The 13,388-nt window shown below is 52.3% G+C and overlaps 1 protein-coding gene across 1 annotated transcript in view; it reads left to right on the top strand.

Annotated features, from left to right (window-relative positions):
* Window positions 1-13,388, top strand: part of CPAMD8 (C3 and PZP like alpha-2-macroglobulin domain containing 8) — a 74,398-nt gene that overhangs the window by 9,374 nt on the left and 51,636 nt on the right. Inside the window, exons 8-12 of the mRNA XM_032412338.1 lie at window positions 1,834-1,947; window positions 3,404-3,488; window positions 4,761-4,869; window positions 7,211-7,438; window positions 10,404-10,574. Coding sequence (XP_032268229.1) covers window positions 1,834-1,947; window positions 3,404-3,488; window positions 4,761-4,869; window positions 7,211-7,438; window positions 10,404-10,574 — 707 coding nt within the window. The remainder of the gene's footprint in view (window positions 1-1,833; window positions 1,948-3,403; window positions 3,489-4,760; window positions 4,870-7,210; window positions 7,439-10,403; window positions 10,575-13,388) is intronic.

Below are 13,388 nucleotides of genomic sequence, written 5' to 3'. Positions count from 1 at the left end.
CATCCCCTTGGGGGCTCCTGGACCCCGAGTGCCTCTGTGAGTGCAGAGCCTCTAGGAGGCAGGTGGATTGTGGTGGTTTGTGCAATGCCACACTTCCGGTCCCCTCATCTGCCCTTGAGCCCTCTCTCCGGTTCCGAGGTGCTTGGGGAGGGCTGACAAACAGGGACAGGGCTTCTGTGACTGTCCTTCCTTGAGTTCTGAGCCTGGGGCTGCATGGGCTACTGTGCAGCCAAGGGCGGGACTCTCGGACTCTCTTGGTGACCCATCCCACCTTCTTGCCTGGCACTCCGCCTGCTTTCCTCTACTCTACCCTCCCCATCGGCCGCTTTCCCTCCCTCTCGCTAACTCTCTGTCTTCCTACCAGCAGATATCTGCTGGGCACTGAAGTAGATGCTGACAAAGGGTGAACTTTCTGCCCAATGGGGGAAGCAGGTATTAAACCACACGATAACATCTGCCATGATGAGCGCTAGGAGGGAGAAGTACAAACTCAGAGAGGACAAAACGGGGTTCTTGCCCAGCCCGGGGCAGCAGGGACAATCCTGGAAGGCTGCCTGGAGGAAAAGCCTTTCCAGCAACAAAGTGAGAAGGAGCAGAGGTTAGCCGGGCAAAGTGAGGGAATGTGTTCCAGACAGAGGCCCAGCATGCAAGAGGCCCGGTGGATGGCAGGGAGAGTGAAGCTGGGCACAGGAGGGAGCCCCACGTGTCAGGAGTGCTGACACCAGAAGCAACAGTGAGACCAGGGGGCCTCTCGGGCTGCAGGGAGGTGTATGGACTTGATCTTCAGAACACAGAGGAAGGGAATTTAAAAAACTCCTTGCGATGCCTTTGGCTCAGGTCATGATCCCGGAGTCCTGGGATCGAGCCCCACATTGGGCTCCCTGCTCAGCAGGAGGCCTGCTTCTCCCTCTCCCTCTGCTCCCCCTGCTTGTGTTCCCTCTCTCGCTGTCTCTCTCTCTCTGTCAAATAAATAAATTAAATCTTTAAAAAAAAAATAAAAAAAATAAACTCCTTGCGATATGTGTAGACCAGGGGTTCTCAACTGGCGTGATTTTGCTCCCGTCCTGGCGGGATGTCTAGTAACGTTGGCCACGGGCTAATGAGGCCCCATAGAAAATGTATGTTGGTAACATACAGCCCCAAACCTCCTCTGACTGTCAAAGGCTTTGAATATAAGAGGAAAGAGACCTTTTGCCGTCAGGTTTCCCAATTCCACAGTGACGGAGAGAAGCGGTGGGGACTGTTGTAGTCTCTGGGTTTTCTCTGGAGTCCCGCGGAGCTGCTCTCATGGTGTCACTGCTGGGGACAGGCAGAGCAAGTCCCACTCGGGAGTGACAGATCCCCAAGCGGTGTTTGGAGTCTTTGCGCCCATCCAGATTCCTCCATTGGAGGCTCGTGGAAAATCCCGACTCTCCTCCCAGCATGAAAACAGCTCCCATCGGGGTTCCAAGGAACAGACCCGAAGCCAAAGCTGCCTTCTCTGCCTGAGGCTGGTGGCATTTCATGGGGGCCCATTTGCAGGGAGAGGGGTGCTCTGTCTTGAAGCCTGTTCAGAATCCGTGCTCAATTTGGGCAGCAGTTACCACCTGGTGGGCGGGAGGGGGGTAGCGGGGGGGTGGATTCTGCCCCCAGGGGACCTTGGCATTATGTGGGACTAGTTGGGGTTGCTGTGACTCGGGGGGAGGAGCTACTGTCATCGAGTGGGTGCAGGCCAGCGATGCTGCTCAATGTCCTGGGGTGCACAGGGCAGCCCCCACGCACGGCATCGGGTCAGGCCCGGCTGGCTCTGCGCATGCACTTGCCCCAGGGTGACTGTTGTCTCTCTGCACGCAGGTGTGGTCAACATGACCTTCCCCCTGTCTGACCAGCCGGTGCTGGGAGAATGGTTCATTTTCGTCCAAGTGCAAGGCCACGTGTACAACAAGTCCTTCGAAGTTCAGAAGTATGGTAAGCTGGAGAATCTTAGGATCTTGGGATTTCACATCCGGGCGAAACCACAGACCCGGTGAGGATGCCGACGAAGGGGGAGCACGGCGGCAGCCCCGTTGGCTGGGGCTCAGTGCAGAGAGCTGGGCGCTCTGTCCTTTCCCTTTTAAGAATTGTCATAGAAACACACGTAACAAAATTTGCCATCTTCCCTCTTTGTAAATGTACGGTTGTGCAGCATTAAGGACATTCGTGTTGTTGGTAGACATCACCACCCTCCATTTCCAGAACTTTTGCATCTTCCCGGACTGAAAGGTGGTCCCCACGAAACACTAACTCCCCATCCCCTTCCCCAGCCCCTGGCCAGCCCGTCATCCTACTTCCTGTTTCTGGGACTCTGACTCATCCAGGTGCTTCGTGGAAGGGGGACCTTACAGTATTTGTCCTTTTGCGTCTGGCGTATTTCACTCAGCATGATGTCCTCCAGGTTCATCCATGTCGTAGCCTGGGTCAGAATTCCCTTCCTTTTAATTTTTAATTTTTATTATTTTTTAAAGATTTTATTTATTTATTTATTTGACTGAGAGAGCGCGCACAAGCGGGGGAGCGGCAAGCAGAGGGAGAGGGAGAAGCAGCTCCCCGAGGAGCAGGGAGCCCGATGTGGGGCTCGATCCCAGAACCCTGAGATCATGACCTGAGCCGAAGGCAGACGCTTAACTGACTGAGCCACCCAGGCGCCCCCTCCCTTCCTTTTTAAGTCTGTTTCTTTTGGTTCTTCCGTCGTCATCCCGACCCTTTGCACGGATGGGGGAGCTGAGACGTTGAGATCCATTCAGGAAATTGCTCATGTTAACAGGAGCTGGGCAACAAACATGGACCAGAGCCACTTACTCTGCTTCTGTGCTGAAATTCTCCCTTAACCTGGTCAAGGGTTTCTCCTTTCAAGAGGAAGGCCCTAGAAGGAAAGGCTGTAGAGGGCAGGGCTGTTGGTTGCAAGCGGCAGAATCCCAGTGCAACCTCTGGAAATAAAAGGAAAGGAATTTATGGCCTTGCCTCACAAGCTTGAAGGACCAGCTTCTTCGCGTTTCCTCCGTGCGGCTTCTGGGTGTCCGGGTGTCCGTCCCTCCTCCCCAAGCTGCCCAGGGTGACCAGATGGCTGGACGCTCCCAGGGCTGAGCCACTCATGCACCTCTGGGCCGGGCTGCATGCAGAGCACATGGCCTAAAAGTGATGAGATGTGGGCCTCTCAGGAGAAAAAGTGTGTGTCCCCCCAAAATAGGAAATAGATGTGGGTCAGCAAAATCCCCAGAATGCTGCCCACGCTCAACGAAGGGTGGGGGTGTGGATTCCTGTGGTGTTGGCCACTCGGTGGCCCGGGGCTGCGGCTTTGCCGTTATCCCTCCCACAGCTCCAGGACTTTCTGAGGCCACCCCAGCGGTGGGAGCCGCCCCTCCCTCTCTCTGCTCTCTCCTTCCAGTGTTGCCGAAATTTGAGCTCCTTATCGACCCGCCCCAGTATATCCGGGACCTGGACACATGCGAGAAGGGCACTGTGCGGGCCAGGTGAGAAAGAGGTGGCCCGCATGGGCGAGCCCCTCCCCCTGTAGACACGCCCCTCCCCTGTAGACACGTCCCTTCCCCGGGACACGCCCCCATGGGCATGCCCCTTCTCTCTCAGACACGCCCCTGGGGGGGGGTATTACCCTCTTCCAGCCGTTATTCCCCTCTTCCAGCTCTTATTCCCCTCCCCCTGGGAGGGCACCCCTCTCCCTTCCCTTCCAGTGTCCCCCCCACTTCCTTGCAAACAGCACCCACAGAGAATGGGCTGACCCGCAAGGGATTTCTTGAAGGGGTTACCTGTCTCATGACCAGGCTAATGACCAGCTCCAAAGTGAGGGTTGACCAGAGGGTGTCTGGGACGCTGTCCCTTTCTGGGGCCCTCCAGGGAGAGTCCTCCAAGACTTGTGTTCCCGCCCAGCTCTGCCACCTCCTAGAACTTGTGGTTGAGACGGTTCTACTGCCCTCCACTCCTCCAGCTGTGTGGGGTTTTTTTTTTTGTTTTTTAAGTAATCTCTACTGTTAACGTGGGGCTCGAACTCATGACCCTGAGATCAAGAGTGCCTCACTCTACTGACCAAACTAGCCACGTGCCCCTGCTACATGTGTTTTAAAATCCAAGGATGTTGTCAACTATACTTAAATAAAATTTTAAAAAATAAAATAAAATCCAAGGATGTGTTGGGTACACACACCTTTTTTATAGTCTAGAAAATACTATCAAAATGCCTGGTGTTATTTTTTTATTCACTGTGATCTGCCGTCTTGCTTGTGGGCCCTGTAGGCAGGTGTCCCCTCTGCATAAGGCATGACAAACATACATTTAAGTTTTACCAGCATCTCTGAGAGGATAGTTTTATTGGGGTGAGGAAACTGAGCAGTCTGATCCCTGGTTCAAAGTTGAATTCACAGGGCACTTAGGCCCAGGCTTCCCTGGTGCCCATGGTTATTTGATCCTCTGTACTGTCCTGCTTCAATAAGTGGCAGGCCCAGTGGTTGTCTCACATACCCTCCGGCTCTTGGATCCAGAGTTCCTCTCTGACCCTTGGTCTCTTTTTCTGTCAAATACAAGTCTTGGTGCAGAGGATTGCAGGCCCCTATGCTGGCCTATCTGCGCTGACTCTGGGCTGTGGGAAGGGCTATAAGCACAGAATGTAGGATGGGGAAGCATCCTTGTATCAGCTGGCCACACCACGGGAGCTTGGCCTTCCTGAGACTGACCCCTCCCCTCCCCTGCTGCTCCATGTGAAATTAACCCTCTTTGTCCTTTTGTTCCAGGTATACCTTTGGGAAACCTGTCTCGGGGACCTTAATGATCAATATGACTGTAAATGGTGTGGGGTACTACAGCCAGGAGGTGGGGCGCCCCGTCCTCAGAACCATAAAGGTGAGGAGCAGGGACCCTATGCTGCTCATCCAATGGATCCCTTCCTGCAGGGCCTGCCCTTGGCTTCAGCTCTGTGATCATTTATTTTATTTTCCTTTCTAAAACAGTTTATACGGTGAGGATTTTCCCAATGATAAAATTCCTGCAGGCTGATCATGGAGACTTTAGAAAATATTAAAAAAAAGAAGAAATAAAGGTGATTTTTTCTCTGACAGACAGACACAACCACTATTGATATGTTAATGTGTTTCCTCCCCAGATATTATGTGCAGAGTTTTTTTAAGAAATAGTTTTATTGAGATATAATTCACATACCATACATAGAGGGGCCATACATATAGAATGTAGGATTCGTGGCTTTTAGTATATTCAGAGGTGTGTAACAGCCACCACGGTCCAGATTTGGGATATTTCCAATCCTCCCCAAATCCCTCACGTCCTTTTGCAATTCATCTGTTTCCATCCCCAGCCCTGGGCAACCACCGATCTGCTTTCTGTCTCTATGAATTTGCCCGGTTTGGACTTTCGGTATACACGGAATCATACACCATACGGTCTTTCGTGTCTGGCTTCTTTCACTCGGCACCATGTTCTCAAGGTTCATCCACGTTGTAGCAGGTGTCCGAGTTGTGTTCCTTTTCATGGCTGAGTAATAGTCCATTGTATGGATGGACCACATTTCGTTTTTCTGTTTACCTGTCGATGGATATTTGAGTTTTTCCCACTTTTTGGCTGTTACAGATAATGCTGCTTTGAACATTCGTGTACAGGTTTGTGTGAGGCTGGACATGTTCATTTCTCTTGGATGTGGCATTCCTGGGTTGTGTGGTGTGGAATTAAATAGACTGTCCACATAAGAGTGAGCAAAGTCTATTTATTCGGAGCTTGCTGTAGCAAGGGAATCAGCCACCATCACCCCCGCTTGGCAGCTCGAAGCTTTATCGTGAGAAAGAGGGAAGGCTTCAGGTGTGCCCCTGCTGGAGACTGTAGGTGTGGGGAAGCCGTGGGCACCTAACTAGAAGGGGAGCATCCCGTAAGATTGGTTAGGGGCTCATATTTGGCTTTCTCATTTGGTTCTAAGAAGTAAAGGCAAAATGGGACATATGCCTATGGGACATATGGTTACACCGTGTAACCTTTGCTCTATGGTTGGCTCAGTAGGTAGAGCATGTGACTCTTGATCTTGGAGTCGTGAGTTTGAGCCCCACCTTGGGGATAGAGTTTACTTAAAAAATTTTTTTCTTAAAAAGGTGTGCCTGGGGGTGTCTGGGTGGCACAGTCGGTTGGGCATCTGACTCTTGGTTTTGGCTCAGGTTGGGATCTTGTGGTCGTGGGATCGAGCCCCACGTCGGGCTCTGCACTCAGCTCAGAGTCTGCTTGAGAAGCTCTCTCCCTCTCCCTCTGCCCCTCCTGCTAGTGCACACGTGCGTTCTCTCTCTTTCTGAAATAAATAAATAAATCTTTAATGAAATAAAATAAAAAGGGGTGCTTGGCTGGCTCAGTCAGTAGAGTAAGCGACTGTTCATCTTGGGCTCATGAGTTTGAGCCTTATGTTGGGTGTAAAGATGACTTAAATAAAAAAATAAATCTTAAAAAAAAAAAAGTAGGGACAAAAGTCTTAGAAGTTGTCAGTTATTAATCAAGTCCTGGCCATTTGGGGCTGGTTGTTATGGGGGTTTGTCTTCCTACTAGTTGCTAGACATGGGGGTCAGACCTCCTTCAAGGCTCGTAGATAACGGGTTTGCCATTTTTCTATATGGGCCGGCCATGGTCTGTTCATATATTCAGGGGTAACTAAGTTTAGCCATTTGAGAAACTCCCAGACTGTTTGCCAAAGCGGCCGTGTGACTTCACATTCCCATGTATGTAGAGTCTGGAGGTCCTCTGCCTCTCTGGGGCCTCCAGCCCTGGACCCTTGTCATCCCTTCTGCTGGTTATGGCCCTTGCCTTAATTCTCTGGCTTACTGAGTAATGTTGTCCAAAGCTGTTTCTGGAAGTGGCTTGTTTGCCAGGCCCCCAGCTGGGTCCTGAGGTAGAGGTCAAATGGGGGCGTTTTGTGCCCCGGGAGCAGGGGCAGGTGTGAGTGCTCCAAAGCAGGGGTGACCGGGTTCAAATCCCTGCCCCGCTGTCTGCTGGAGGGCAATCATCTTACTCCCGGAGACATGCTACATATCCAGCAAGGGATCCAGTGACCCACAGCGCAGGCTGGCCGTGTCACTGCTTGTCCTCCTGGGCCTCCAGCAGCTGGAGCATCCTGTGCTTCAGATGTGTTTTTGAGAGTCGTTCCTCGAAGCCACTCTAACCCCGAGTGAGCACCATTCTGTGCGCTTCCTGCCTCCAGATCCACGGCTCCCAGGACTTCGACATCTGTGTGAAGGACATGATCCCCGCCGATGTCCCCGAACACTTCCGGGGCACCGTCAGCATCTGGGCCACAGTGACCAGTGTGGATGGGAGCCAGCAGGTGGCGTTTGACGCCTCCACCCCTGTCCAGAGGCAGCTGGTGGACGTCCGCTACTCCAAGGACACTAGAAAGGAGTTCAAGCCGGGCCTGTCCTACGTGGGGAAGGTAAGCGCTGGGGACAGCGCCCAGAGGGGGCCATCCGAGGGCTCAGGCTCTGCACTGCCTCCGCCCCAGCTCCGTTCAAGGACCACCATGAACCCAGTGCGGTGGCGCCATGGGTCCGCAGTGGGGACGCTGCTGAAGACGGTATCCTTTAATTGCACCGTGTAACCTTTGCTCTCGGGGGACCAAGGGCTATATTGCCGATATGGCAAGAGCTGGTACCCCACATGATCCCAGGGTCCTGGGATCGAGTCCCGCATTGGGCTCCCTGCTCAGCGGGGAGCCTGCTTCTCCCTCTGCCTCTCTCTCTCTCTCTGTCTCTTATGAATAAATAAGTAAAATTAAAAAAAAAAAGAGCTGGTACCCCAGCGTGAGGAACACTGGACATTTTGCTCCATCTAAAAGGGTGGTCTACTTTATTCAACATAGAGAGACATGCCTGTACCTACAGACCAAGACCTGGTATATCCATTTATTAAGTCAGTTTCTCTAAGGCAATGAGTTTCTTATGTGGGTTGACTTTATTTTTGGAGGAACTAGCATCCAAGGAAATGCTCCCAAAGGCAGATCTCCTGCCCCTGAGAGAGACTGATTCAGACCCCCTGGGGGAAAGTGGCATTTTGAACAGGCCCACCTATTCAATGCCACCTACCATGGCATTCTTAGACTCGGTCAGGTTTTAGATGACCAGAAACCCAAGATCCTTATCCTTTTTTTTTTTTAAAGATTTTATTTATTTATTTGAGAGAGAGAGAATGAGAGACAGAGAGCATGAGAGGGAGGAGGGTCAGAGGGAGAAGCAGACTCCCTGCCGAGCAGGGAGCCCGATGCGGGACTCGATCCCGGGACTCCAGGATCATGACCTGAGCTGAAAGCAGTCGCTTAACCAACTGAGCCACACAGGCGCCCCGAGATCCTTATCCTAATTGTTGCACTGGGCATTTGTGTTCTGTGGGGGCAAGGCCAGTGGTGCCCAGGTTACCCCAGAGGGAAGCTGGCTATACCCCTGACCCTAGCTCTGCGCACCACCCACATCCCTGGCCCCTCTTGCCTTCCGTGGGTCACTCACAGGATCCTGGTGGTCTGTCCTCATGCTGTGTCCTGCTACTTCCACTCCATTCTGAGACCTCCTTCCTCTCTATGCCTGATCCCAGCCACAACCTGTGTGCCCCTGGCTTTGGGGGTCCCAGCTTGCAGAGAAGCTAAAGCACAAGGAGCAAGGTCAGAATGTGTATGAAGAAGGGGTTTGGGCTGTCAGATCAACGAAGGGGAGCATTTCACGTACAGCTGAGAGATTATCCACCATCTGCATTAAAGAACAGAGCTGTAAGTGGGGATCATGTAGGCTGAAGCCCCTGTCACTCTGTCACCAAATATCTGCATGGGTGAGGGGCTACTCTAGGGTCCTTCAGGGCCCACGGACCATATTTCTTTCATACCATCCCTGACTTCTTTTTTTTTTTTAAGATTTTATTTATTTGTCAGAGAGAGAGAGAGAGCACACAAACAGGGGGAGTGGCAAGCAGAGGGAGAGTGAGAGGCAGGCTCCCCGCTGAGCAGGGAGCCCGACGCAGGACTCGATGCCAGGACCCTGAGATCATGACCTGAGCCAAAAGCAGACGCCACCCAGGCGTCCCTCTTTTTTTTTTTTTTAAGATTTCATTTATTTATTTGTGGGGGTGGCAAGCACACTGGCGCATGCGCACATGCGGAGGGGAGGGGCAGAGGGAGAGAGAGAAGCAGACTTCCCACTGAGCACGGAGTCCAATGCGGGGCTCGATCCCACCATGCCGGGATCATGACCTGAGCCGAAGGCAGACGCTTAACCCACTGAGTCCCAGGTGCCCCACCATCCCTGTCTTCCAAACCCCTTGTTCTGACTGCCTTTTCTACCCATCTGAATGAGGTCTGAGCATCCCATGGAACTGTTCGTAGCATTGTCCATGCTGTTCCCACCCCAACGTGGCACCAGGCCAATGGCCAACACGCGGTGATTCCTACGCTGTGATTTGAACGTGGAGACCGATGGGATAGAATTCAGAGTGCAGAAATAAATCCACACCCTGGAGAGATACTGAGTCCCTGTGTGCTCCCCTGACCGATTGCCTAGGATACCCCACTTCCAGTTAGCCACCTACAGCTTCTCCACACCAGTAGCCTCCAACTGGGACACACCTGAAGCCTTCCCTGTTTCTCGCTATAAGGCTTTCTCACTTCACCTGCATTTGAGCCTCTGCCAAACACCAGTGATGGTGGCTGTGACTCCTTGCTACAGCAAGCTCTGAATGAATATAGCCTTTGCTCGTTCTTTTTCAGGTGGCCTTCATTTAATTCCACACCATGTGGCCCAGGAGGCCCACTTCACCCTGCAGCACCGGGCTAACGGCCAGCACATGGTGACTCCTACCTTGTGACTTATTTGCCAGGTCCAAGGTCACGAAAGTCCTCCCACCCCGCCCTGCCATTGTCTAAGTGTTTCGAAGTTCTAGCTCTTAACTTTAGGTCTATGATCCATTTTTAACTTTTGTAGATGGTGTGAGGTAGGGGTTCACCTTCATTGTTTTGCGTGTGGGCATCCAGTCATCCTAGCCCCATTTGTTGAGGAGACTGTTCTTTCCCCATTGGAGGTCTTACGCCCTTGTTGAAAACCAATTTGCCATGGATGCGTGGGTTTATATCTGGACTCTCAGTTCTATCCCATTGATCACCATGTCTCTTCTGTGCCAGTACCACGTTGTCTTGACTATTGTAGCTTCCTAGTAAGTTTTGAAATTGGGACACGTGAGTTCTCCTTTCTTCCTCTTTTTCATGATTATTTTGGTTATTTGGGGGTCCTTGCAATTCCTTGTGAATTTTAGCATCAGCTTGTCAATTTCTGTGAAGTTGGCTGGGATTCTGATGGGGGATTAGATCAGTTTGGGGAGTGGTGCTGCCCTGACTGTGTTGAATCTTTGGTGACCCCTTCCAGGTGGAGCTGTCCTACCCGGATGGCAGCCCAGCTGAGGGGGTGACGGTCCAGATCAGGGCAGAGCTGACACCGAAGGACAACATCTACACCATCGAATCTGTATCCCGGGGAGGGCTGGTGGGGTTTGAAATCCCCTTCATCCCCATGTCAGCCCAACACGTGTGGCTGGAGGTGGGTGAGTTGCTTGGATCCTTGTCATTGAGCCACCAGACACAACCTTGGTGCCTTCTCCAGTCCATGCTTGGGCACCAGCTCAGTGGACCTGTGGCCTACTGCTGCCCTGAGGGAGTTTACAGTCTTTGATGGGGAGTTTGGGGGATGGATAACCAGCCCATCCCAGGGCAAGATGGGAGGTCAAGGAGAGGTGAGGTCTTCTGGCTCTGCCATGCTGAAGGAGGCTGGCCCAAAGGGATTTCATCATGTGGACTCCTGACTTTGAAGAGGGTCACCCAGGCTGCTTCTGAGAGGGTGGAACAGCATGCAGAGGCCCAGAGGCCCTCCATCATCGTGTAATTGGGTCCTGCAAGGCCCAGCCAAGCTGAGCCCTTCAGGAAGATACGGAGGAGGGAGCTGGTGGGGTGCCCCTGACCTCACACGGGTGCTTGGGGCTTACCCAGAAGGCAACATCAGGGGGACAGAGTGATCTGATTTTGGATACCCAGCAGTTGCTCCAGTGACCATAATGGGGGGATACCTGGGGGTGGGGGCACAGGTGGGCAGACAGGAGGTGATGACAGAGAGGCCACTGAGCCTGGAGCTGTGAAGGTAGAATGGGCAGGACATGGGGTCCCATTGTCAGGGGAGGGAGGAGCAGGAGTGATAGAAGAGGGTGTCCCAGCACCCCCCACCCCTGGCTCTGTGAAGGGCCCACGGGCACTGGATGGCAGGGAAGGGGTGGGGGGCCGCCTAGAGTAAATGTGTAGGTGGGAGCCAAGGACACTTGGGGTGACTGTGTCCTCTGTGGGGCGACATGTCCTTAAAGACTTTTAACCATCCAAGTTGCAAGCTCGAGGGTCTCCAGGCTACAGCCCTCCAACTGGCTACAAAATCATTATTACAATTACAGCTTTTTTTCTTAGTGATCAAAAGTCATTCCTTTATTTCCATTAGTCCCCTAGCAATTAAGTAGCAGCAAAGCCCCGAAATACTACAAATACCAGAATTAGCTGAAAAATTTTCAGTCTCATATATACATGTCTAAAAATGAGCTTGTCCCAAAAATGTCACTTTAATAGAAAGATATTCTGTTTCTGTTACTAAACACTGCTTAGGAAAAGGTCTTTAATTCTCTTAAACACAAAACTAATTATAAATATTAATTATTTTTACTTTTTTAGTTTTTAATTTTTTAAAAGATGTATTTATTTATTTTAGAGAGAGTGCATGAGCTGGGAGGAGGAGCAGAGGGAGAGGGACAAGCCAACTCCGTGCTGAGCGCAGAGCCCAATGTGGGGCTCGATTCCAGGACCCGGAGATCATGACCTGAGCCAAAATCAATTCGGACGCTTAACTGACGGTGCCACCCAGGCGCCCCTAATTATTTTTAACTGAGGTGTAATTGACACATCGCTGTGTGTTCGTTTCGGGCGGACAACATGAGTCCGTATTTGCACGTGTTGTGAAACAGTCACCACAGTAAGTGTGGTCAATGGGCGCCACACATCGTTACACATTTTTCTTTCCTTATCATGAGAAATTTGGAGATCTACTTTTAGCAACTTCCAAATATACAGTACAGTATTGTTAACCATGGTCACCACGCTGAAGATGCCATCCCCAGGGCTTATTTTTTAACCGCAGGTTTGTATGTTTGGCAGTCACAGTTTTATTACAGCGATGTGGCAGATTAGGACCAGCCAAAGAGAGCGAGGGAGGGGTGCCCGGGTGGCTCAGTCGTTAAGCGTCTGCCTTCGGCTCAGGTCATGATCCCGGGGTCCTGGGATCGAGCCCCGCGTCGGGCTCCCTGCTCAGTGGGGAGTCTGCTTCTCCCTCTGCCGCTCCCCCTGCTTTTGCTCCGTCAAATAAATAAAATCTTAAAAAAACAAGAAGAACAGGGCAGAGGGAGAGACCTGGGAGGGCCCCCCATTTGAAGCTTCTCGTGCTGTCCCTGTGGAGTCCCTGGGACACCCTACCCTCCCGGCTCGTGACGTGTGACGTGTGACAGTAGCCACAGAGAACGCCAGCCAGGGGCGTGCTATAGGCATGAATCATTGGCTCTGCGACTAAACTCCGGTTCTAGCCAGAGCTTCCTCCCTGGAGGTCCGGCTGGTAGCACGAATCTCGAAGGCCCAGCCCCTTGTCCCTGTCCACCAAGAGATAGCCCCTGGCCCTGAGTCAGCTTGGTAGCATGTGTCACCAAGACACACCGTGAATAACAGAGACACGCTCGTCACTTGGGAGACCTCAGGGCTTTAGAGGCTACCTCCCAGAAACTGGGGACAAAATGGGCCAACTTCTTTATTCTTGATCTCACAGAAGTCTTCGATCTGCACCTCTGGCCTCTCCCTTGTGTTGCCCTATAGTCTTTCAGCAGCAAGTGAAGGGAACAGGCTCAAACTCCAAGGGAGCAAAAAGCAGTATAACGACCCCCGCGGGGCTTGGCGGGCATGGAGGGGAAGGACTTGAGCTCAGGGAGCCGCAGGGTCCAGAGCCCCGGGGATGCTGTCCAACACAGCCACTCCTTCTCCTGTCCACTTCTCTGTGGTCACTTCCCAGGCCTGTTAGCCCCTCTGGAAGCCACCAGGGCCACTGGCAAGCCAGAGAGAGAGGGAGGGAGAGAAAGGGGATGGGGAGGGCTTCCTAATATGCCTGTGATAGAACTATCTCTTGGTGGCCACATGAGTCACCTGCCTCTGCCTGAGCCACCCCCTTACACCCTGTGACCAGTCTTGGCCACTTGCTTCCTGGAGCTGGGGAGCAGTGCATTAAGACACATTGGACCCCAGTCTCTGAGAACTGGGGAAAGGGGTCCCCAAAGGCAAATTG

The sequence above is a fragment of the Phoca vitulina genome, unplaced genomic scaffold (genome assembly GCF_004348235.1).
Source record: "Phoca vitulina isolate PV1807 unplaced genomic scaffold, GSC_HSeal_1.0 scaffold13, whole genome shotgun sequence".
Taxonomy (NCBI): domain Eukaryota; kingdom Metazoa; phylum Chordata; class Mammalia; order Carnivora; family Phocidae; genus Phoca; species Phoca vitulina.
Note: the sequence above shows the minus strand (reverse complement) of the source record. Positions and strands in the feature narration are given on the sequence as shown.